At 35.6% G+C, this 22,498-nt stretch overlaps 1 protein-coding gene across 1 annotated transcript in view; it reads right to left on the bottom strand.

The window, feature by feature from the left end:
- Positions 1-22,498, bottom strand: part of jak1 (Janus kinase 1) — a 108,845-nt gene that overhangs the window by 11,842 nt on the left and 74,505 nt on the right. Inside the window, exons 11-19 of the mRNA XM_039735943.1 lie at positions 17,526-17,647; positions 13,597-13,743; positions 12,342-12,429; positions 9,998-10,125; positions 7,142-7,277; positions 5,488-5,639; positions 4,711-4,861; positions 414-508; positions 138-330 (exon numbers count right to left, since the gene is read on the bottom strand). Of these exons, the coding sequence (XP_039591877.1) occupies positions 138-330; positions 414-508; positions 4,711-4,861; positions 5,488-5,639; positions 7,142-7,277; positions 9,998-10,125; positions 12,342-12,429; positions 13,597-13,743; positions 17,526-17,647 (1,212 nt within the window). The remainder of the gene's footprint in view (positions 1-137; positions 331-413; positions 509-4,710; positions 4,862-5,487; positions 5,640-7,141; positions 7,278-9,997; positions 10,126-12,341; positions 12,430-13,596; positions 13,744-17,525; positions 17,648-22,498) is intronic.

Here is a 22,498-nt window from a genome sequence, read left to right as displayed (position 1 = left end):
TCTAAAAGTTGAACTACAGTATCTGCAACATGCATTCTCATTTGTGTGTCTAGTTTTTTCAGTGATATAAGGGAACAGATAAGAGGCAGAAAGCTAAACAGGCTTTATTTTCATTTTATAGCACCCTGTGAAATCACCTTCTTCTGTACAAATTCCTTTGTACTTCACAATGTTTTCATGATAGAGGTTCTTCAGAATGTCTATTTCTCGGCGGAGATCTGCTTTATGCTCTTCATTACTCTCTGGTTTCAAAGACTTGACAGCCACAAGCTCACCAGTGCGGTCTCCCTCAGGGTCATACCTGCATAACTCGACTTTTCCAAAGTGACCCTGCAGATAAGCAAGCATGTTTTATTACTAACTCCTCTAAACTGAAACACAGTGAGGATCAGGTGACAGGAAGGTTTGCTTACCTCTCCCAAATCCCTTATTTTCTGAAGGAACCTCTTCTCAAATACAGTCGGGTCCACCTCAGTTGTTGGCACGGTTACTGAAACAATATCTGGATCTATAGGAAGCAAAGGCAGAATGTTTGGATTAGTGGAAACCTTCAAATATTGGTGTTCTTTATACACAACATTTCACTTCTATATGCTTTTTAGCATCAATATCACTCAAAGATGTCACTTTCATATCTGCAGCTAATTCCAGCATTGACACAATCAATTTCAGGTGGCTATTGAAAAAATAAACTTCCTCAGGTGATTAACTGATGTGAGGAAAAATAATATGGAAGGATGGAAAGTACAATGTGTGAGATGCACAGCAGCGCTGTACAAAGAAATTCTCTCTCTCACTCTATTATTAAAAAAAAAAAATCTTGGGATGAGACTTTTTTTTTCTTGCGATGAGACATGATCTTTTGAAGAGAGACAGAGAGACACTTTTATGTCCCACGAGATGGTCAAGTCATGTCATACTGTACTTACAACCTTTTTCAAGCAAGACCACGGTCATCTAACCTCTCAGTTGTTGGAATGCTTTTGGCAGACACACCTCCTGTGCTCTCAGCTCTTAAGTGAGACTAGACTTTGAGCTAAGAGATTTGACCACGCCCGGGGCCGGAAAAAGACAAAGTAGAACGTCGTAAAGAATTCAAAAACATTGGCACGATACACATGCAAAGCAAGTTAGAGATAATGGAAGTAGGAAAATTCGAAAGTCTTAAAACAAAAATGATAGTAGAAATCGCATTAGTGCAAACAAATGGAAAATATTACTCGGTAAAATAACAGAACAGTGAAAACAGATCAAATAGTGTTTGAGGATGTCTGGGGCAGAAGAGTGACAAGGCAGAGAGACAAAAGGACAGCTGCTGTACAGACTTAAATGTTCGAAGCGCCACACGAGATGCAGATCACGCAGCATGGCAGCATCAAGCCAGCAGCTGATCGAGCAAAAAGGAGTGAAGTGAGCAGTGGGCGATGCTCCCTAGTATAAATCATAAGTATCTGTTTCAACAGAATGTGTATTTCATGCAGCAAGTCAGCTCCTTGATGTTGTAAAGATGACACAACAGCACCATGCAACACAGCTAACCAGTTCTGTTTAAAAGTTATGTAGGGTTTCAGTCTAGTGCTTGCTGATGCTGCAGTTCCTTTTTGTATAGCGTCTTAATTTCTCACTGCTTCAAATGTCATATTTCATTGTGCATATGCTTCTAAAAATGAAGATTTAAAATATTTTTAATAAGTTTTTGTATGTCATCTTTTTTTCTTAACGACAAATGTATTTCTGTTCTAAAAACTCCAGTAATATTGTTCATTTACAATCATTAAGGTACCTGATTCAATTTAAAGTTACTAAATGTTCTAGTTATGTGTAATCTATATTTTTAGGTGATTTAGCAGTAAAGTACAGTGGTACCTCGGTATACATCTGCTTTGGAATAAGTCCAACTTGGTATACGCCCTGTTTGGACACGAAAAATTTTGCTTAGTATACGACCTTTGCTTGGAATACAACTCGTGTGCTAGAACACCACGCGCTACCCTTGTTTACTTCTCTGGAGACAAAGCCACAACTGCCCACGAGTGTAAGTACGCCAGATGCCAGCATTCAGTGAACAACCCGCGCTATAATTCTATGTGAATTTTCACGTGATTTTGTGTTTTTTTGTGTAAATTTGAATTGATTGTTGAAAAGTATGAAGGTGGTATGCGTATCCGGGACATGGCTGCTGCATACTGTATACCGAGAGCGACGGTATCTACGACTGTGAAAACAAAGACGTTATTAAAAAGTAAAGTGAGGTTAAATTTTACAAAAGCAATTTCATCTAATTGCTTTTGTATTTATGTATTTTAGTATTAAGCAGTGTTTCAATTATTTTATACAACCCCATCAATGGGATCTGCACTGGCAATTGGAAGATTGCCGGTTCGAATCCCATAAATGCCAAAAGGGACTCTGCTCTGTTGGGCACTTGAGCAAGGCCCTTAACCTTGCAATTGCTAAGCGCTTTGAGTAGTGAGAAAATCGCTATATAAATGCAAAGAATTATTATTATAATATGCCAATAACAATAGGATCTTTTTTCATGGGAACGGATTAATCATTTTCCCTTTATTTCTTATGGGAAAAATTTGTTTGGTATACATCCTGTGTGGTATATGTCAAAGGATCTGGAACTGATTAAGGATGTATACCAAGGTACCACTGTAAGTGCTTTTTTTCCATACATAACAATAAAGGAAGGAAGCATTCTAAATAGAAACCTTCTAGAGTGAAGCTCTACTTAAGTCCAACAGGTGGGGCTGTTACCAACAATTTCCTTTGAAATGAGTTTCTGATCATACTGTATAGCAAAAACAAGAAGTTAGAAAATACATACATGGCATAACATTCAGGTGCATTCAGGGACTAAGTTAACAGATTTCAAAATTGGAGTATTAAAGTTTTGTTACTTCAGAGAGTCAGTTATCCCATTTTTGCTTAATAAATAGTTTTGTAACAGTAATTCATATTCAAAGAAAATTTAACTATATGGGGGTCTTAGGCAGCAGGCTGAGGACTGGTAATTGGAGGATTTATTTTTATGATATTCTTTAAGTTTTAAATTATATGCAGCTTGCTTGCATGTTAAATGGTTCAGAAAGTGCAATACAGAGTACTGCACTAAAGCATCATCACACAGGCTTTAGTCACTGTGATTGGCTAATATCATATGGCAGCGCTGGGCTGCTGCAGTGCTTGTCAATGCCAATAGATTATTGTTCTTTTTTAATCACCCTTTTTTAGGTAACCTGCAGTCCTGAAAAGGGCCACTTGCTGTTAGAAATCTTTCTCTTCTTTCATTAGGTGTGTCTACATACGTTTTAATAGCCTGGTTTCAAAAAATGCCATGTATTCTTAGGTTTCAGAAATCAAGATGCTGGTCTCTTAAGAAATTGGCTTAACAAACGTAGAGTTCTCCATGAGTAAGTTGGTTATGTGGCTGTGTAAATCTTTAGACAGCAGTTAAGGATTTGGTAGTCTGCGCTTGTCTGCTGTACTCTTTTAGCCTGCACATATGAAAGCTCCATGCTTGTTTTCAGATTCAAGGCATCCATTTATGATATTTAGTATATTCTTTGATGCATTTTTATGACATCTGAGTCTTTTGCCAAAGGTAAAAATCCTTAAGTGGACTCAAGATACATAGATGGATTTTTTTTCTAAGAAACCAGGTTTCTGCTATATCCGGTTTTCTGAGTGCATGTAAAGGGACTCATTGGCAGTTTACACTCAGTGGTTTCATTAATTTTTAATAGGCTGCCATGCAGATGGCTCTAAAGCTACTCATCTGCATGATGCAATTCCGGCAAGTAGTGTTGATGACTTATCCCCAGACTGATGGGAGCTCATCAGTGCCATTACAACACTTTGTACACTGTAACGACGACATTGCTTGGCTGTATGTTCATAGCTAGCTTACTTTCAGTATTGGCTACCATTTATTGCGGATTTTGAGAAGACTACAGATGAAAGTGAAAAGTTAGGCAAACAAATGCAAAAGTAAATACAACACAAATATTAAAATGTTGTAGTGAGACAGGAATAAGCTAACCAAACATGTAAGGCAAATATACAATAAGAAAAGAAAAAATGTATGGATGAAATTCAAGAACACACTAGAAGTAAAAAAAAAAAAAAAAAAAACCTGGAGAAAAATTGGAGAGTTACAAGTGAAAAATGGATATTGACCACACCGACCAACACCCCCAAAAAAAACCAACACACTATAGAAAATGTTGTGAGCATAGTAACAAAGAGTAGCGTTATACAGAATAACACCATGTCCAGTGGAAAACAGTTATCAGAATTTGGGGGGAAAATCCTGTTATTAGGATCAAATCAAATACTCTTGGGTTGTGGTAAAATTCCTTCTAGAGTAGAACTATAGAGAATAAGTCAGTCCCAGAGAGAATGTCCTAAAAATCAGTTGGAGTCACAGCTTAACAATCACACTCATACACCAGTGAAACTGAGGACTAAAAACTAAATGATCCAAGTACTTTGGCAAATAATAATCTGTCATGCACTTCATTTTGGTAATTAGAATGTTATGAACTTCTGCAGACATTTAAAAGTGAGTCAATGAACGATTCAACGAATACTCTACAAATTATTTGGTTAATCATAAATTTACAGCCTAGCAGCATATCAAGCAGTGAATATGAAACCAGCAAAAGATCAAATCCATACTACTATCCAAGGAAATATTCTTACTCTGTTCTTCCAGCTTGTTAATATCTCTCATGATCGCTCTGAAGAATGGCCTTTTCTTGGGGTCATAGTTCATACACTGTTTCATGAGGTCAGCAAGTTCTTTGCAGTCTGGTGTTGTCAAAACACAGCGTGCTGCATAGAATCTCTCCTTCTGCAAAGGTAAAAATAAAACTTCACTAACGTGCCAAGTACAATAAAGTTTCTTGTACTTGCATCTGACTATACACTACACAAATGAATATATCCTATGATGTAATATAAATAGTTTAACACACTGATTTAATTCAGAAGCATCACATGATTATCCCTGGAATGGACTGATTCCCAGATCAGGGTTGGAGTGTGTCTTGTGCCTAATGCTGGCAGCACTTCATCATCTCAGAATAAGACTAAGGAGATCTGAGAATGTTTTTATTGTTTTGTGATTATGTGATTTCTGCTTACCATCAGGGTTTTAGTAATTTTTATTTCACCATAAACAATGGCATAAGGTAAATACAGCACAGTAACATGTTAAGTGAGATCTATGTATGTCTTCAGCTAACCAAAAACCAAATAAACATGATCAACAAAAATTTAAGCTGAATTGCATTGCATTGACATGCATGCAGGATCCTGACAAAAGTACTTATTTGTCAGGCCGTGTATTCCAGAATGGATAAGACATAATTTAAACTTTTATATAGCAAAATGTCACTAACACTCCACACTTGTAAAGAAACACATTTCAGGCTTATATTAAACAACTTGCTCCTATATGAAGAAAACAGTTCTTACCTCTGTCAGCTTCTTATCCTTCAGGGGTACCTCTCCATTGTAACAGATCTCCCATAGAGTTGTTCCAAAACTCCACTTATCTGCAGCGACACTGAGATCATCTGTGTTTTCAACACATTCTGGAGCGATCCACGGAATTCTCTCAACACGCTCTGAAAACACGAATGTGATGTAACATTAACAGAGCAGTCTTCTCCCTACATGGCAAACTTCTGGCACAGGATTTTAAACTACAAGGTTGCTGGTTAGCTCCCAATATCTGTTTAACTGTCTGACCTCTTAAACCAAAAGGCTACCAGTTGAGTTTCAACCTCTGTCTAACTTTGTGACATTATGCATGTCTCTTAATCTTTATGTGGTCCAACTGTAAAATGTTACTGAAAACAATTAATATACACTCACATCTATAATTAGTCATTTGGCTAAGTGACACTTTTATCCACAGTGACATTTAAGATATAATAACAGGTTGCATTTCTTTACTTTTTTCCCAATTGGAGCACATGCAGGTGAAATGACTTGCTCATGGTCATACAGTGCAAGTAGCAAAATATGAATACACAAAGTCAGGATTTGACGTTCAAAGCCCTAACCACTGTTCCAGAATGGTGCCCTGGATATAGACATTTGTGCTAGCCGAAATATTCCAGTTTTTTTTGGGGGGGGAATCAAAAGTTTAACAGATTTTAAGTATGTGTGTTTCATATTAACTAGCTGTTCTGAACACAGTAAGGTTATTTACTTGGATTTTTACACACTAAAAATTATGTATTTAATGCTCAACAATATAGTGAAAAGTCAAGGAAAATGACACCTTTTATTGGCTAACTAAAAAGATTACAATGTGCAAGTTTTCGAGGCAGCTTAGGTACATCTCATCTGAAGAAGGGGCCCGAGTTGCCTCGAAAGCTTGCATATTGTAATCTTTTTAGTTAGCCAATAAAAGGTGTCATTTTGCTTACCTTTTCACTACATTCATAATGGTTAACACGGAACACCCTAGTCCTATGTTCAACAATAAAACAGAATATTCCACTTTTTACACTTGAAAGGTTCCGATATCATGTTGCCCATAGTGGACATTATTTTAACTCTTATAACTATGAAGAGCAAGGGCTCCTATGTTAATTTATCATCTTGGTTAAGAGTGAAGGAAACAATGAGTATACTAAAAGTAATTAAGATTTCAAAATAGGAGAAAAATATAAAGCTACTGTTTGTTACTTATTTATTGAAAAACGGCATATTGGCCACATACAGTATTCCAAAAATGTTCTGCAATGCAACCATTACCATAACAATGGAATATTAAAAAAGCACATGTAAACAGATGTAAAGCCAAGAATTGTTAACTTAAGTTTGAATATAGCCTAACAATTACCTATTTTGAACATGAACATTCAAGCCTTATTTTTTGGCTAATCAAACAGCCCTAACAAGTAGCGTCAAAATCATTCCAGCACAGGAATAGAACCCACTCAGTGAAAAAGTAGCAAGTGTTTCCTGGTCTTCACTTTAATGTTAGACACTCTTGCTTAATTCTTAAATTTTTTATCATACAGTAAGTTATTATTACACCCCAAGCCTAAAATGAGGTGCTATACATTAAAATTTTTTTTATTTTTTTTTTATAAATAGCATTAAGATACATTACCTTCTCTTGTAAGAACAGTGACTGGGATGCCAGGATCACTCAATTTGATGAATGGGCCTCCTTCACCATCCAGCCCCCCTCTTGCCAGGAGAATATTCTTTGAGCATACATTTCCATGGACTAATTTCTTGTCTTCCTAATATTTCAGGATAAGGAAAAACTGTCACTTCCTAATAAGTTCAAGTAAGCAAGCAGATTTACCTTGTACAGCATGATAAAAACAGCTGATGGTATTCAACACTCTTTTGCAATGTGGCATTTTATTATTTGATTCAATTCTAAAGTATACCGTTCTACAGATGCTATATACCATTAAACTACACTTTCCATATTTTTATAAACCCATGTAAAGTATCTATCTATCTATCTAAAACATTTAAGCAGTATCAAATATGTTGTTTATAATCTTAGTGTTTCAGGAATTAAAATTAACAGCTGTATTGGTGCTACACTAAATTAGATAGCAAAGCATTGCTGTACTTTCATTTAAAATTTTGAAAAAAGCAAGATGAAGCATGAACTTGACTGTGTGAGTAACATGTTGACACTTTGTGTTTGTACAGGTGCAACACTATCTGATTATCCTATGTTACATTTTATTTCTTGTAAATAATTTAATTTGAGAAATGTAAAATGTTACCATTTATTCATCCATCCATTTCATGGATTTGCTTTTTCCTTTAAAAGTCTATTTCATTGACAGAAGATACAAGGGAGCACTTGACCTTAAATGGGATCTTAATTCAATGGGTCCAGTATTGTGTTTCAAATTAATTTAACATTCATATTATTGTGATAGAGTGAAAACTGGCCTAAACAAAGGGAGAGGATGAAAACTCCTCACATACAGTGACCAGGCCAACAAACAGCTACAGGAAAGAGAGTTCTTTATGCTGCATGAATTTGTGCTCAAGGGATTGTTAATTTTGCTTTTTAAATGCATAAAAAATGATTGATGATAAATTTCCATAACAGTAGCCAGGCCTGATGACCATGACACTAAAATACAAGCCTGACGATTTACTGTACAGCTCTGAGCAAGTTACTTGTTCTATGAAGGCACAGAATGCAGCATTATGGAAATAGTATTTAAAGTGTAAATAAGTTTGAAATGGTTTTCATTGACAAATATTCTAGAATTTGGACTCTAATCCTTGACACTACTGATTACTTTAGAACTACTAATATTCTGTGCACAGGAACCTATAAAATTGTTTTTTTTCAATAATTTGTTCTATTTTTTGACAAAATTAAATTTCTTTCGCTGTTCAAAATTTTGAACTTGTACCTAATTTGATTATTAAGAAATACTGAAATTAACTCCAAAAACACAAAACAGCAACAAAATGGAATTTTGCAGTGTTTACTGAAAATGCACAAATCACAGATTAATAATTATATAATCATATATTCACATATATGTAATACAATATACATATAGAGTATAAAATTATATATATAAAAATATAAATAATGTATATATATATATATATATTATATAATATATATTAATATATATATATATATATATATATATATATATATACACACACACACACACAATAAAAGGAAATCCTGAGACAAGACTTTGGCCATGAGATTTTTTCAAGTCAAGCCCTCCACTCAACCATATTCACCCACACACACAGTCCACTCGCCTCTCATTCATATGAATGCTTATGACAGACAGAGTTCCTACTCTCTCAGCTCTTATACATTTTTACGTTTTCCTCACTTTAAGTTCCCAATAAAAGAAGACGTATTATGTCCAAATCTTATTGAAGAATTTCATCCAGAAGGGTTATCAACAGAAGAAATGAGTACATGGGTAATCCTAGCACCAAGAAAATGAAGTCAAACGAATGAATGCGAAAATTGTCAATCAGTAACACGGCAAATTGGTTAAATGCGTATCAATAGACTATGCTGAAACAGTTGGTGGTGATCGTGTGGAAGATGAAAACATTAACTGAAAATATCCCGAAGAATATCTACAACCGTTAACACCTTCCGGTCTTCCACTGCTTGAATTACTGTTGAAAGAAGGATGTATCCAAAAAAGGTAATGTAGATAACATTGGACACCAAAGGAGATCTTGATAAGCCATTCATATTAAAACGTTAATAGTTTCCCATTAGAATAGCTTTTGCTGTGATAATTAACAAATCACAGAGACAAACATTCGAAAAAGTCGGTTTATTTATTACAGAGAAACAAAAGAAATTCACTCAAGGGCAGTTATACGTTGTGTTGTCACGATGCAGTTCCAATCACAGAATCAAAATTCAATGTGATATTGACGAAAATTTAATTCATAAAATTGTTTTACTGAAGTTTTACAGTACAGCAAAAGTGTAAGTTGAAAAAGTATTTGTGTGTTAATTTCAAATCCACAGAAGGAGAGAGATCAGTGATTGTGACAGTGTAGTTATCCTCAGACAAAGCTACCATCCTGATTAATAAAAAAAACACTGGGATATTGTTGTGCCGTGAATTTTGCTGTTAAGACTACTTCACCCTGTGATGTATAACTGCACACAAAAAGACTAAGAACCACAAACAAAAATAGAAATAGCAAAGAACAACTTTTACCAGAAAAACAAGCATGAACATATTATCTTGACCATAAACAGTACAGATTTCTCAAATAGCTTAGTATGTTCAGGAATATTGTAATAATCTCCCCCAAATCTCCAAATTATATATATTTCTGTGTTTATATTTGAAATCTGTTTTTATTTATTTCCATGATTCCACCGGTGATCTCCACATTATGGAAACCTCAGGGCTTACAATTTTAGACAGACTTAAAATATGAATCTTGTTCAATTACACATATAAGCAGTTATACTTACTAAGTAGCTCAGAGCACTTGCTAATTGTTTAGCAACTTGAAACTTCCAAGGAGTGGTGAGGGATTTTTTTTTCCGACGCATAAAAATATCTAAAGGACCAAAAGTAACAAATTCTTCCACCATGATATCTGCAAACAAAGAGGGTGAAATCAGGGTGAAAACTATTCTGACAAAGTTATTATTAGGAAAAAGCATGATTTATTATTTCTAATGTATCAAAATATGCAGTCCTGGTCTCCTAAACCAGCAGAAGGAAAATCTTGTAACTTAAATTTATGAAGGTAGAGACCCGGATTCCACTAGAACCTAACATAAAATCTGTGATACACGAAATAATGTAACAAGAAGCAGTCATTCACCAGACGGGCTGGAAAACATAATATGTATGTCTTTTGGAAAGCATTACATTATTAAGTAGCAGCAACTATTATTTTATAGCAAGCAATCTTCACTGCAACAGTAGCATCACTGTCAAGAAAAAACAACAGACCTCTACTGTACACCATTTCTGAATTTAGCACTAAACTTCCAACATTTAAGAAATCTAAAAAGTTGACATTTCAACAGTAGCTTTTTATGCCCCTTTCTGTGCCTCCTGAATAAAATAATTTTACCCTGGTTTTGTGAAATTTGCCCACAAAAATATTTTACTGAAGACTTTATTCTGGATAAGTCTATACAGTAATCCCTCGCTATATCGCGCTTCGACTTTCGCGGCTTCACTCTATCGTGGATTTTAAATGTAAGCACATCTAAATATATATCACGGATTTTTCGCTGGTTCGCGGATTTCTGCGGACAATGGGTCTTTTAATTTATGATACACGCTTCCTCAGTTTGTTTGCCCTGTTGATTTCATACAAGGGACGCTATTGGCGGATGGCTTAGAAGCTACCCAATCAGAGCATGTATTACATATTAACTAAAACTCCTCAATGCTATAAGATATGCATCCCGCGCGGAGCTTGATTGTTTGCTTGTCTCTGCCTCTATCTCACCCTCTCTGACATTCTCTGCGCCTGACGGAGGGGCTGTGAGCAGAGGTGCTGTTTTCACAGAAGCTGTTTGCCTAGTGGATACAGACGCACCTCTAAGAAATGCCGCTTTATTGCGGTGCTTCCAAAAGAACACTTATTGATTTTTTGATGGTTTGCTTTAATCTCGCTCTCTCTGTCTCTCTGACGTTCTCTGCGCCTGACGGAGGAGATGTGAGCAGAGGGGCTGTTTGCACAGAGGCTGTTTGCTTAGAAGATACTGACGCTTCTCTAAAAATGCCGCGGCAAACTTAAAAGCACATGTATTGATTTTTTGATTGTTTGCTTTTCTTTGCGAGCTCTTTCTCTCTCTCTGAAATTCTCTGCTCCTGAAGAGAAGATCTATTTGCATTCTTTTAATTGTGAGAAAGAACTGTCATCTCTGTCTTGTCATGGAGCACAGTTTAAACGTTTGGCTAAAGGGTGTTATTTCATGTCTAGAGGGCTCTAATAATGTTAACAGCGTGGGAGAGTTTATAAGGGCTTAAAATATATAAAAATAACCATACAAACATATGGTTTCTACTTCGCAGATTTTCATCTATCGCGGGGGGTTCTGGAACGCAACCCCCGCGATCGAGGAGGGATTACTGCATTACAAAATGTGTGGTAGGAGTTTAGGTTTATTTGTAAGAAGTCTACATAGGTTAAAAAATATAATTACCATTACATACTATTTATTTAAAATATGAAAACTAAAAATAATAATTAGAAGAACTATCACATTACAAATTTTAATTTATGGAATTATTTTATGTTTTATCACATGGGGAATAGCAGCTGTGACAATTAGAGACTTTGCACAACACAGCTGAAAGTTTAATTCTCTGTTTTATTTCATACTCCTGAAAAAGTTGAGAAACAAAAGTTAATTACTACTGAACAAAAACAAACAAACAAAAAAAAAACACAGTAGCAAAAATTATAAATATATATTTCTGAAGTTACTCTGAAACGGCAAAAGTCTGTTCTGTTAATTAACTCTTGTCACTTATTCTCTGAATAACAGTCAAAACCTGCCTGGCACATGCATAGACTCAACTGTATGAATTTGTTACCTTTCCCATTCTGTTGTTGATAGCAAGATGCAAACCACAGACTGAAACTACTCTTTGGCATTTCTACTCGATACTCTATTTACATGCATTTTTTTAAATAATTTTAAGATTTCAGTCCTGCTGATTATTATTAGACTAAAAGACAGTTAGAATGCAAGGTGATTAGCCATAGTCCAGTGTTACAAAGGTTTCTCAACACGTTTCAAGAACTGTGTGTTTTTCTAATTTCAATTGTAAATTAACTAAACTTACTTCCCACATCTCGAACACAGACTCCATGCAAAAGTACAATATGTTTATGAGAAACCTGTCTCATCATACTGGCGGTTTCAAAGAAAGCCTAGAACAGAGAAATGGCAGATATATCAGGAAAAACAGAGTGAGTTTTGTCCATATTGAAAAAAACTTAACCAGTCAAAAATGTTAGTAAATACTAAAGTAAAATGAAGATAATAGTACAAGAATATTTTCCCCCTTGAAAGCTAACACAATAACTAACTTTATTATCAATATTAAGTGCATGTTTATGATAACATTTGCATTCAATATTTCAAAAGAACAGTATTTGTATACTGACTGAAATCTGCTAAACAAGGTTGAAGCTATCACAAAGTTATTTTTATTGTAATTCTTGGTGGAAGACAGGTTGCTTATAATATACTATCCAAGATGTCCATTAGACATATAACATGCACTTCAGAAAAGGTAATCCATCTGCAGCTAAGCTTATTCAGGCCTGGTCAGTACTTGGATGGCAGACGAAGCAAGATAAGCTTGGGTTGCTGCTTGAAGAGGTGTTGGTGACACCAACCCTGTGGTCTGAATGTGGATCCCAATGCCTCAGCGTACTGATGGACACCCGTGATGTAAAAATTGCGATATCCTTCAGATGAGACATAAAATCGAGATCCTGACTCTCTGTGGTCATAATAGATCCCTGGCCATCCTTCGTAAAGAATAGGGTGTATCCCAATGTTCTAGCTAAATTTCCCAACATGGCCTAGTTGTTCTGGCCATATAATCATCTCCTGTCTCTACTTGACTATTTCTCTCACCCTTTACCACCTAACAGCTAACTTGTGGGGAGCGTACTGGCACAAAATGGCAGCAGCTGTATCATTCAGGTAGATGCTGCACATTAGGTGCAGGTGCTTTATATATTTGGTTAGATATCTCAATTTAAAAAATTCCGTAATTTTGAATTTCAAACATAAAACATGTTGTAATGTTTTTAATGAAGAAACATAAGAAGAAAAAAACAAGACACCTCCAGAGATCCTACTCTGCTGGGCCCTTGAGCAAAGCCCTTAACCTTCAATTGCTGCAGGGGCGCTGTACAATAGATGACCCTGCACTCTGACCCCAAGGGGTATGCAAAAATGAAAAAATTCCCAATAAGAGAAATTGTACAAGGTGAAATAAACAAAAAAAAAAAGTTCCTGTATGTAAACAAAATGAAAGCTCCCTCTACAGATCCAGTTTTACACGATGCAAATTTGCTTCTTACCAGGGAAATGTCCCGGTGTCCAGAGCCCAGCACTTTTAAAACCACTTTTATTTTACTTGTATAAAACTCATCACCATCTTCGCCGCTGTTGTATGTGAGAGTGCCATCATAAATGTTGGTTCGAGTGCCTACACCAAGATGATCTCCCTTTTTATAAAATGAAAACAAACAAAGAAACAATGTCAGAATGATGAAAGAAACAAGGAAAAGGTAAAAGCAGCATGCTGTATCTTCCTGGAAATCCCTTTCTGCATTTACTTGTGTTTTTTAGTAATGTTGAACAATTTGGAAGGGGCTAATTGCCTCATTACAATTGTTTATGCTTCTATGTTTTGCACCACCAGACAAAAGGCCAATCCGAATGGAGAGCTTTAATAACTGTTGGGATAATACATTCCAGGGATACTGCCTGTCCATTGCTACAAAACCTAACTCTTTAAACTCAGCCTCAAATTTGGCCATTTTCTGTCACTTTAATTTAACTGGCCAGAAATTCTTCAAACTAAATGCAATTTACATGCTCTAAACGTCAAAATGAAATGACATTTTCTTTCAAAATAATTTCTTCTACAGATGTAAATATGTTTTGTATATAAATGTTTGGAAAGTTGCAAAATTAAATCCTGTTTTTAGCAAAACCTACACTATGAATATTATTCTTGTCGGCATAAATGTTGGTTCAATCTTCAACCAATGTAAAAGAGATGTACAGGCATTTAGAAAATGATTTTCTAAAATACAACACTATAATCATCATGAATTATAATTTTCCTTGCAGTGGTATAAGTTCAGGAATATTCAGGAGTTCAGAAATTACAAAAAATATTGTCCAGGGTAGTGAAAATAATAGAAACTTAAATCAAGATTAAAAAAAAAAAAAACACAGTTGTGCAAAACCAAGTTTTACCCTCCCAACTGCAAAAACAGTTATAAAGAAAACATACATACACACACAGTAATCCCTTGCTATACTGCGCTTCGACTTTTGCGGCTTCACTCTATCGCGGATTTTATATGTAAGCATATCTAAATATATAACGCAGATTTTTCACTGCTTCGCGGGTTCTGAGGACAATGGGTCTTTTTACTTCCTGTACATGCTTTCTCAGTTGGTTTGCCCAGTTGATTTCATACAAGGGGCGCTATTGGCGGATGGCTGAGAAACTAACCAATCAGAGCACGCAGTTAAGTTCCTGTGTGCTGAATGGCTCAGCGACGGAGTGCCAAATTCGATTCCGCAGCGTTAACCAGGAAGTCTTGTCTTGCTCATTCAGCATCAACGTGTTTCGCTATGTAAAGAGTTAACTTTTGTGTTAATCTTTGTGCATAGTCAAGCCCTTCATTATGGCTCCAAAACCATCTGCTCCTGCTTCAGGGGCCGTGCCCAAGCGCCAACGGAAGATGTTAACGATTGCCGAAAAGGTAAAAGTTTTGCATTTGTTGAAGGAAGGGAAAAGCTACACCGCTGTAGGACGCTATTACGGCATCAATGAGGCTACAATTCTTTTTATTTAAAAAGTAGGAAAGGAATATAAGATCTACGGCCGCAGTGTCCTTTTAACCAGGGTGCAAAACGAGTTGTAAGTGGATGTAATAAGGCAGTAGTCTGGATGGAATCTGCTTTAGGGATTTGGATTGAAGACTGCCGGAAGAAGAACAATGGCGGTGCTACACAGTTGCCTGAAGAGGCTCCTTTAGAAGAGCTGTAATGCTCTCCTTTGTTGTGCAGTAAAATTAAACTCATCGTTATTGGACAAGTTGTCGTGTCATTGTTGGTGAGTAACCATAATTAATTTTCTACTTACAGTACTTAGTACATGTACGTACGTTTAGTGTCACTGTACACACATCTACTGTATACAATTTTTCTTGCATTGTACGTATTTATTGCTGGTGGTGTCTATCGTAATGGCTGTAACATATGTGATATCAGAGATACTCGATATCTTTAAATATTTAGGTTTTACTGTACATAAACAGTGTTTACATACATAATATCAATGAATCTTACCTAATATCTAAGAGAATACAAAGTGTTTATGCTGTATAACTGTGCGGGGAACATTTATAAACAGTGTGGGAGAGTTTATAAGGGCTTAAAATATATAAAAATAACCATACAAACATATGGTTTCTACTTCGTGGATTTTCACCTATCGCTGGGGGTTCTGGAATGCAACCCCCGTGATTGAGGAGGGATAACTGTGTGTGTGTGTGTATATATATATATATATATATATATACACATACACACACACACACACACATATATATATTTTTTATTACATTCATACACCTACATGCATATGTAATTGTACAAGTTACTGTAAAATTATTATTATGAGCTTTGAGTAATAAAACGTACATATACAAAATAAAGCCAGTAAAGAAAATTCTGAAACTAAGACCCTAACTATATAATATGGAAAAAAAACATGCACCCCCTTTTCACATCAGGAAGCAGGAAATCATCTACACTATACACCTAACCCCCATCCCCCACATGAAAGGTACAAGAGCTCAGCAAATCTACATCAGAACTATTACTTTCACTACTCAAAGCCTCTCGGCTCAGTCATGGAGTTTTTCTTTTTTATTTTTTTGCAGAGACCATTCTTCTCAAAACACTACTGCTAATGTGTGAAGATGTGTTTTTGCTTTTCTCTGCCTGCCAAGCAAAGTAGAAATGTATAAACACAGACATGTTCTTCCTACTTCTGGGTTTCTTTGAATATTTTGCAATCAGCAGGTGGTACAAAGAAAAGTTGCACCTTATATGAAAGGACAAAAACTGGACAATTTAAAGACTTGACTGGAGAAACAAAAAAAGTCAAATTTGATTTTCAGAATGGTAATCCAATAGTTAACAAGCAAAGGCAGACCTTGAAGCATTCATATTCAAACTGCCTTAAGTCATGGTCCAATGAACATAGGAATGAATGATCCACAAGCACTTAAGAGCTAAAACACTACTCTTTTTTTTATTAGACAGAAATCTGCTCATCAAATCGAATGCATCCAAAGTTATACACTCTGAAATGTGGAAAGGGGAGCTGTCAACTGAGACATGTAAGTTCAGCTGTCTTAGTAGACAGACAGAAAACTAACGCAGAAATGTACAGACAACTGAAATATACCATTATGATCATACCAAAGAGATGATCTCTAATACTTTATATATTAAAAAAAAGAAAAAAAACAGATGTAATGTCAGTGTAAGCAGGCAGCTACAAGAAACAGAGGGTGGAGAATATAGGGTCAAAAAATGCCAACATCTCTGTAATCTACAGTTCATTTTAATTAAAAAGAAACAGTTGACAATCAGGTAAGGCGGCAGGCACTTGATTAAACTCTATACTATACTAGACTTGTACTTGTTGTTCATATGCCCATGACCTTGTTTACCTATAAATAATATTATTCTTCCTTATTCTGACAGCACATATGCTGGTTTTGTGTTATATACTCATTACTACACTGATCACAAAATTATAATGTGAGGAGGAAGTTTGTGAACCGTAGAAATTTCCTGGAAATGTGCATATATTACTCATTAGTATTATAGCCTGATCTTCAAGCAAGTCATGAACAACAGACAACCTGCTGGATAGACTAGTAAAGCACAAAAATCGGCAACTGTCTGAACACGCCATTTAAACATTCACAAACTAGGCTGGAGAAAAAAAAAAGCATCTGAACCTCTAGCTACCTAGTTAGGTGTTCCAAACAATGAGAAGAAACTGGAGATACGCATTGGAGGTGCCCTGGCCTATAAAAACGATATACAAGAATAGTTGCCGACTTCTCAAAAAATATCCGATCTGATCTGTTCTAGGCTCACCATTAGTGTATATTTATAAAACTTACTGATTAGACAAATACCCAAAAGGAAAAATACATAAACTGAAGGAGTCTATGGTGACTATTACCTGGGTGATCTCTTCCTTGCGTATCCTATGGAAACTGAGCTGGCTCAGCTGATTGTAGCTATTTGTATCTTGTTGGGCATCTTGAGCTCTGTTCTTGGTCACAACAAGGAGATTAGATATTTCTGGAAAACAAGTCAAAGCATATAAACACAAATTATGTCACAGTATTCATATTGTATTTAATTGCATATTTGTCAAAGTGAAAATCATCTCCATCTTAGTATTGTATATACATTAGGTAATCCACTTAAGTATTATACAGAGAATATAACGTAATTTCTAATCCCATCCACCGCACCACTATCTACTCTTCATATGACCATATGTGCCGAATACCAAAATTGTACCTTCTGGCAATTTTTCTTTAAACGACATACATGTAGGCCAAAATAGGCAAACTGGTAAAATAATTATAGGATAAAATTACTAAAAGCTTAAAAAACAGGAAAGACTGGAAGAAATTCTGATTATCTCTACAACTTTTATAGAGTTGTCAAGTTACACTCCTGCAAAAACAAAATGGTCTGGAATCAGGGCACAACCTCAGTTAGGCTAGCTCATCCTTAAAGTCTTAGGATACTGAAACATCTGAGAGAGGTCACTGTGAAAAACTCCATATGACATACCATATTGTCTCTGCAAAGAAATACTTTGGGGAGATGCACACATATTTTACAATGTTCTGTCGACTGATGAATCTCAAATGAAACTCTCTGTGCTCGATATAAAGCAGAATACCAGGTATAAACCAAAAATGACACATCATCATTTTAACACCATTCAGTAATGCATGAAGCAATGTTAAGAAAAGGAAGCTTTTGATGATGAACGAGTTGATGGATGGTGCCCATTACTGATATTTTTTTTTTATTCAAGAACCCCATTCCAATCTTTAGAAGTCCTAAAACTATACAGATTTTTTAAACAGAACAAAGAATTTAAACATAAAGCAGAAGCTGCAATTAGGTGGTTCAACAGGAAAAAAACAAATGTCACTGAGTGGCCTACGCAGCAAATTCAGAAGAAATTCTGGGTTGGGGGAACAACAGCTTAAGCTATTCTGCCCAAAACAGATAAAAATTGCATCATCCCCTGAGCAAAGTTGATAGATGCTTGTCCAAAACAATTCAAGGATCTGAGGATTGTAAAAAATACTTAAGACCTCTGTAAAGGACTATTAATTACAAGACATTTCTTTACTTTGATGGATTATTACTTCTACCACAGTTGTGCCAAAAGGGGGGGGGGATCGGGGGGGCTTTAATTACAAATACATGTGCTACAAATACTAATAACAAAACCTCTGTTTTAAATCAGTGAATTTCTAAGAAATATCCCAAAAGTTTTGATATAGATGGAATAGAAACTATTTACATCAGTTTACTTTAATTTCAATGCAGTTTAAGTGGCCTGAGCAAGACTTCACAGTGGGTTAAGAGCAGAAGCTGATTCAACATTTTTTTTTTTTTTTTTAAAAACTATGCACTTTGGTCGCCCTTCTTAAACTTAGCACAATTTACTTTATATCAATCGTTTTTATTGGTTCACTACTTAATCATTTGCAGCATATCCATAAAGTATTTCTCTATTAATATTTAGGAACTTTTTAATATTTGCTTGAAAATTCTATTACATGTTACAATTTATCAGGTCTTCTAGCGCAAAAGTTCTCAGGTTCAGTTGTGGGGTACCCTTGTGGCTGCAGGATTTTATGTCTACTAGTTTTACAAATCAACAGGTCAATCTTATTTCATTTTCCCACTAATTCAATCTTTCCTGTAGTGTTTACTCCCTTAATTGAGTCCTAATAATGACAGTTAACACTAAGTGGAGTAAACACCAAGGGAAATGATACTAAATGTTAAGAGACTGTAGCTACATCAGTGTCAGAGCAGCTGTAATGGCCACTGGTCCTTTCTGTCTCTTTGCATTTGGTTGGAGAATGTGAAACAATGTCAAAATGCTATCAAAATGAAGGACTGCCAGTGACATTAATGGCCATTAAACAGAACAATTTAAGAGGACTACAAAGTAAATGCTACCAAGATCACTTTCAATATTACCTGTCAGTTCTCAGGGACTTACAAATTACAATACAACAATTCTATATTCCTTGAAGTGGAACACCAACCTTCAAACTTGTGGCTAAGAGTTTAATGCTTTAGACAAAGAGGATTCACAATGTCTGCACATTCTTTTTAAGGCGGCAAAATAAATGCATTTCAAAAGTGAATCTTGCACACATTAAACTTCTTAAAGTAAAAAGCTATACTTAAGGAAAATCAGTTTAAAATACAGAAAGGTACATTTATGGCAAACACCAGACTGCACACTTTCTCACAAAGGCTGCAGAAAGTCTGAAACAAAGTGTTCCTTTATATAAATAAAGAAAAACAGGATGAGAAACTGAATGTGTCTCTATTCTGAATGCTCTTCTACAAGTACTGGCTAATAAAAAGCCTTTTTTTTACTTGAATAATCAAGTAGTAAAGTTAAGGAAATCTGGATGTGAAACCAATTTAAGTTTGAAACAAAATTGATTATCATAGCCAATCAGTTTTCAATGCATAAAAGAATAATACTGCATTACTAAATGTATGAGGCATGAAGACAGCATAATTCTTCTTTATGTCTTAGGATTGTAGAATAAAACATTGTTGCAGAGGCCCTGGTCTATTGCTGTGTGGGTGGATGTGGGCCAGAAATGTGAGGGTTTGAAGAATGCGTGTGTAGCTTGGTAAATTCAGAGTGCATCAGAAAGCAGAATTAAACTGTTGTTGCATAAATGAAGATGTAATCTAGATCTATTTTTTCTTGTTCTTCTTCCTCCTCTAGCTTTTTGTTTTTGAATGCTTATAATAGACATGCAAAGTGCATGAGAATGTAAAGGAGCAAGACCAAAACTGAAACACAAACTTGTGTGATAAACTAAAATTTGTGATCATGTTTGCCACATACTAAAGTTACCTGAGATAAAGACCGTGCCAGTCACTCTACTGCGTACCCGGAAACCACATTTACTATGCTTCATCCTGTTTTACAATTAATAACAAATATTGAAATGTGTACTTTCTGAAGCTGTTACATATGCAAGATTATGCTAAAAAAAAAGCACAACCAGCCAAAAGACAAACCAATCAAAATAATGTATACAGATAAACAAGTTCACTAGTTAAAGGTACACAACATGCTCTAAGCCTTGCTGCATAAACAAGATAAAGGTCACTGCAATAAGCGTGCACAGGTAACAGGATATCCTGAGTGGTGAGACAAACAAAACAGATCCCTCAGGCCTCAGTCAGTGGAGTTGCAGCTCATCTGTTTGCCCCCTCTTTTTGTTTACTTGTTTTAGGCACATACCAAGCAACAAAACTTTTTAAGGAGTTTTCCTCTTTAAAGCTTGTAAAATTCCACAATTTCTTAGAAACAGCACACATTACCTAGGACAATAGACATATACATACTGACAGAAATTAATGAAAAAAAGAGTGTAAAGTAAACAGAACAACAATGGGTGTACCACTTGAGACAATTGCCCAATCTACACTCTGGCTTTGCAGTACAGCTGACTTAAGTCAAATGTGAATGTTAACTTTTCATTGTGAAACCCAACAGTTCATACTGTGATTTCTAACTGTTGTCAAAGGTATAAAACAATCCAAATTATGTATGTACAAAGTCACAGCAAAACAGAATACTATCAACGAGTGGCAAAAGTCTTTTTTTTTTTTTTAAGACTATCAGTACAATGCATTGGATGATGGGTGAGGTGGAGCGTTTATTAATATGAAGGGGAAAAATTATCCAGCATTGAGAATGGCTTCAGATGTGATCATGCAAAACTGTGTATCCTATAAAAAAAAAAAATAGTTGCTGCTGCTCCATTTCTGGGAGGTATTCTGTCCGATTACCCAAATCCTAAGCAATATGAACCCTTCTGCCATGAGCCAGAGATGCCCAACCCTGGCAACAATGATAATTTATTTTGGTGGTTAAGAATTTCTTTACCAATAAAGCGGGGAAAGATGTTGGAATAGGGATGTATGAAAGACGACATGATCTAAACAACCTGCCATGTGTTATTAGTTCAAGTGTCCTCACAGCAGGGGTGTGGAAATCAAATTTTTTTCTACTTGTCCACGGACAAGTAAATTTAGAAAATCCACTTGTCCGCCAGTTAAATTCACTTGCCCATAAACAAATAACAAAAGATTAACTGCCTAACAAGCTTTATGTGGTGAAAACATTTGCACTGCAAGTAAAATGACCGCATTTTATGTAGAAACAATGAATTTTATCAATAATATATAAAAGTTATCGATTGTAATGAAAAAATCAGATTACATCGTAATGTTGGCATGAAAAAAAATTACCGCATCTCCAAGCGTGTAAATAGTAAGGTAAAATACTTATGTAAGAATGTAAGAGTGCTTCCCCTTTGAAAAATCAGCCGTCATTTTGTAAACAATATTGAAGACCAATCTGAGACACAAAGAACATGCCTAAGTAGACTGTTTCCGCACAAAGTACATACCCAAATGTTTAAAATTTGAAAGTAGTGGTAAAAATATGCCCTGCACAACACATAAAATTCTTTTTTTCTCCAGAAAACTGCACTTGTCCGCGGACAACTGAAACCAGAAGAACACGCTTGTCCGACGGTCAATTTACCCGTGTCGGACGAGTCGGGCGTTGGATTTCCGCACCCCTGCCTCACAGAATAAAGATTGTGACTTCAGTGGTTGTGGAGAATAGATACTTTACTTCATCTTTTAACGCTTTAATTGTTTTGGTGGGGGACAGATAAAGGTGTGTACTACACTTTATTGCCTGTCCGAATTGTGACAAAACAGAGAGGTAGTGATATTGATACTAAATACTGTACATACTGACCTCTAAGGATTTATGAAACATTCTGACCTGTCATTGTTTACACACGTCTTAAACAACTATTATCATACACTGATAATTTC

Source organism: Polypterus senegalus, chromosome 14 (assembly GCF_016835505.1).
Source record: "Polypterus senegalus isolate Bchr_013 chromosome 14, ASM1683550v1, whole genome shotgun sequence".
Classification (NCBI taxonomy): domain Eukaryota; kingdom Metazoa; phylum Chordata; class Cladistia; order Polypteriformes; family Polypteridae; genus Polypterus; species Polypterus senegalus.
The sequence above is the reverse complement of the archived record's forward strand: the minus strand, read 5'-3'. Positions and strand labels throughout refer to the sequence as shown.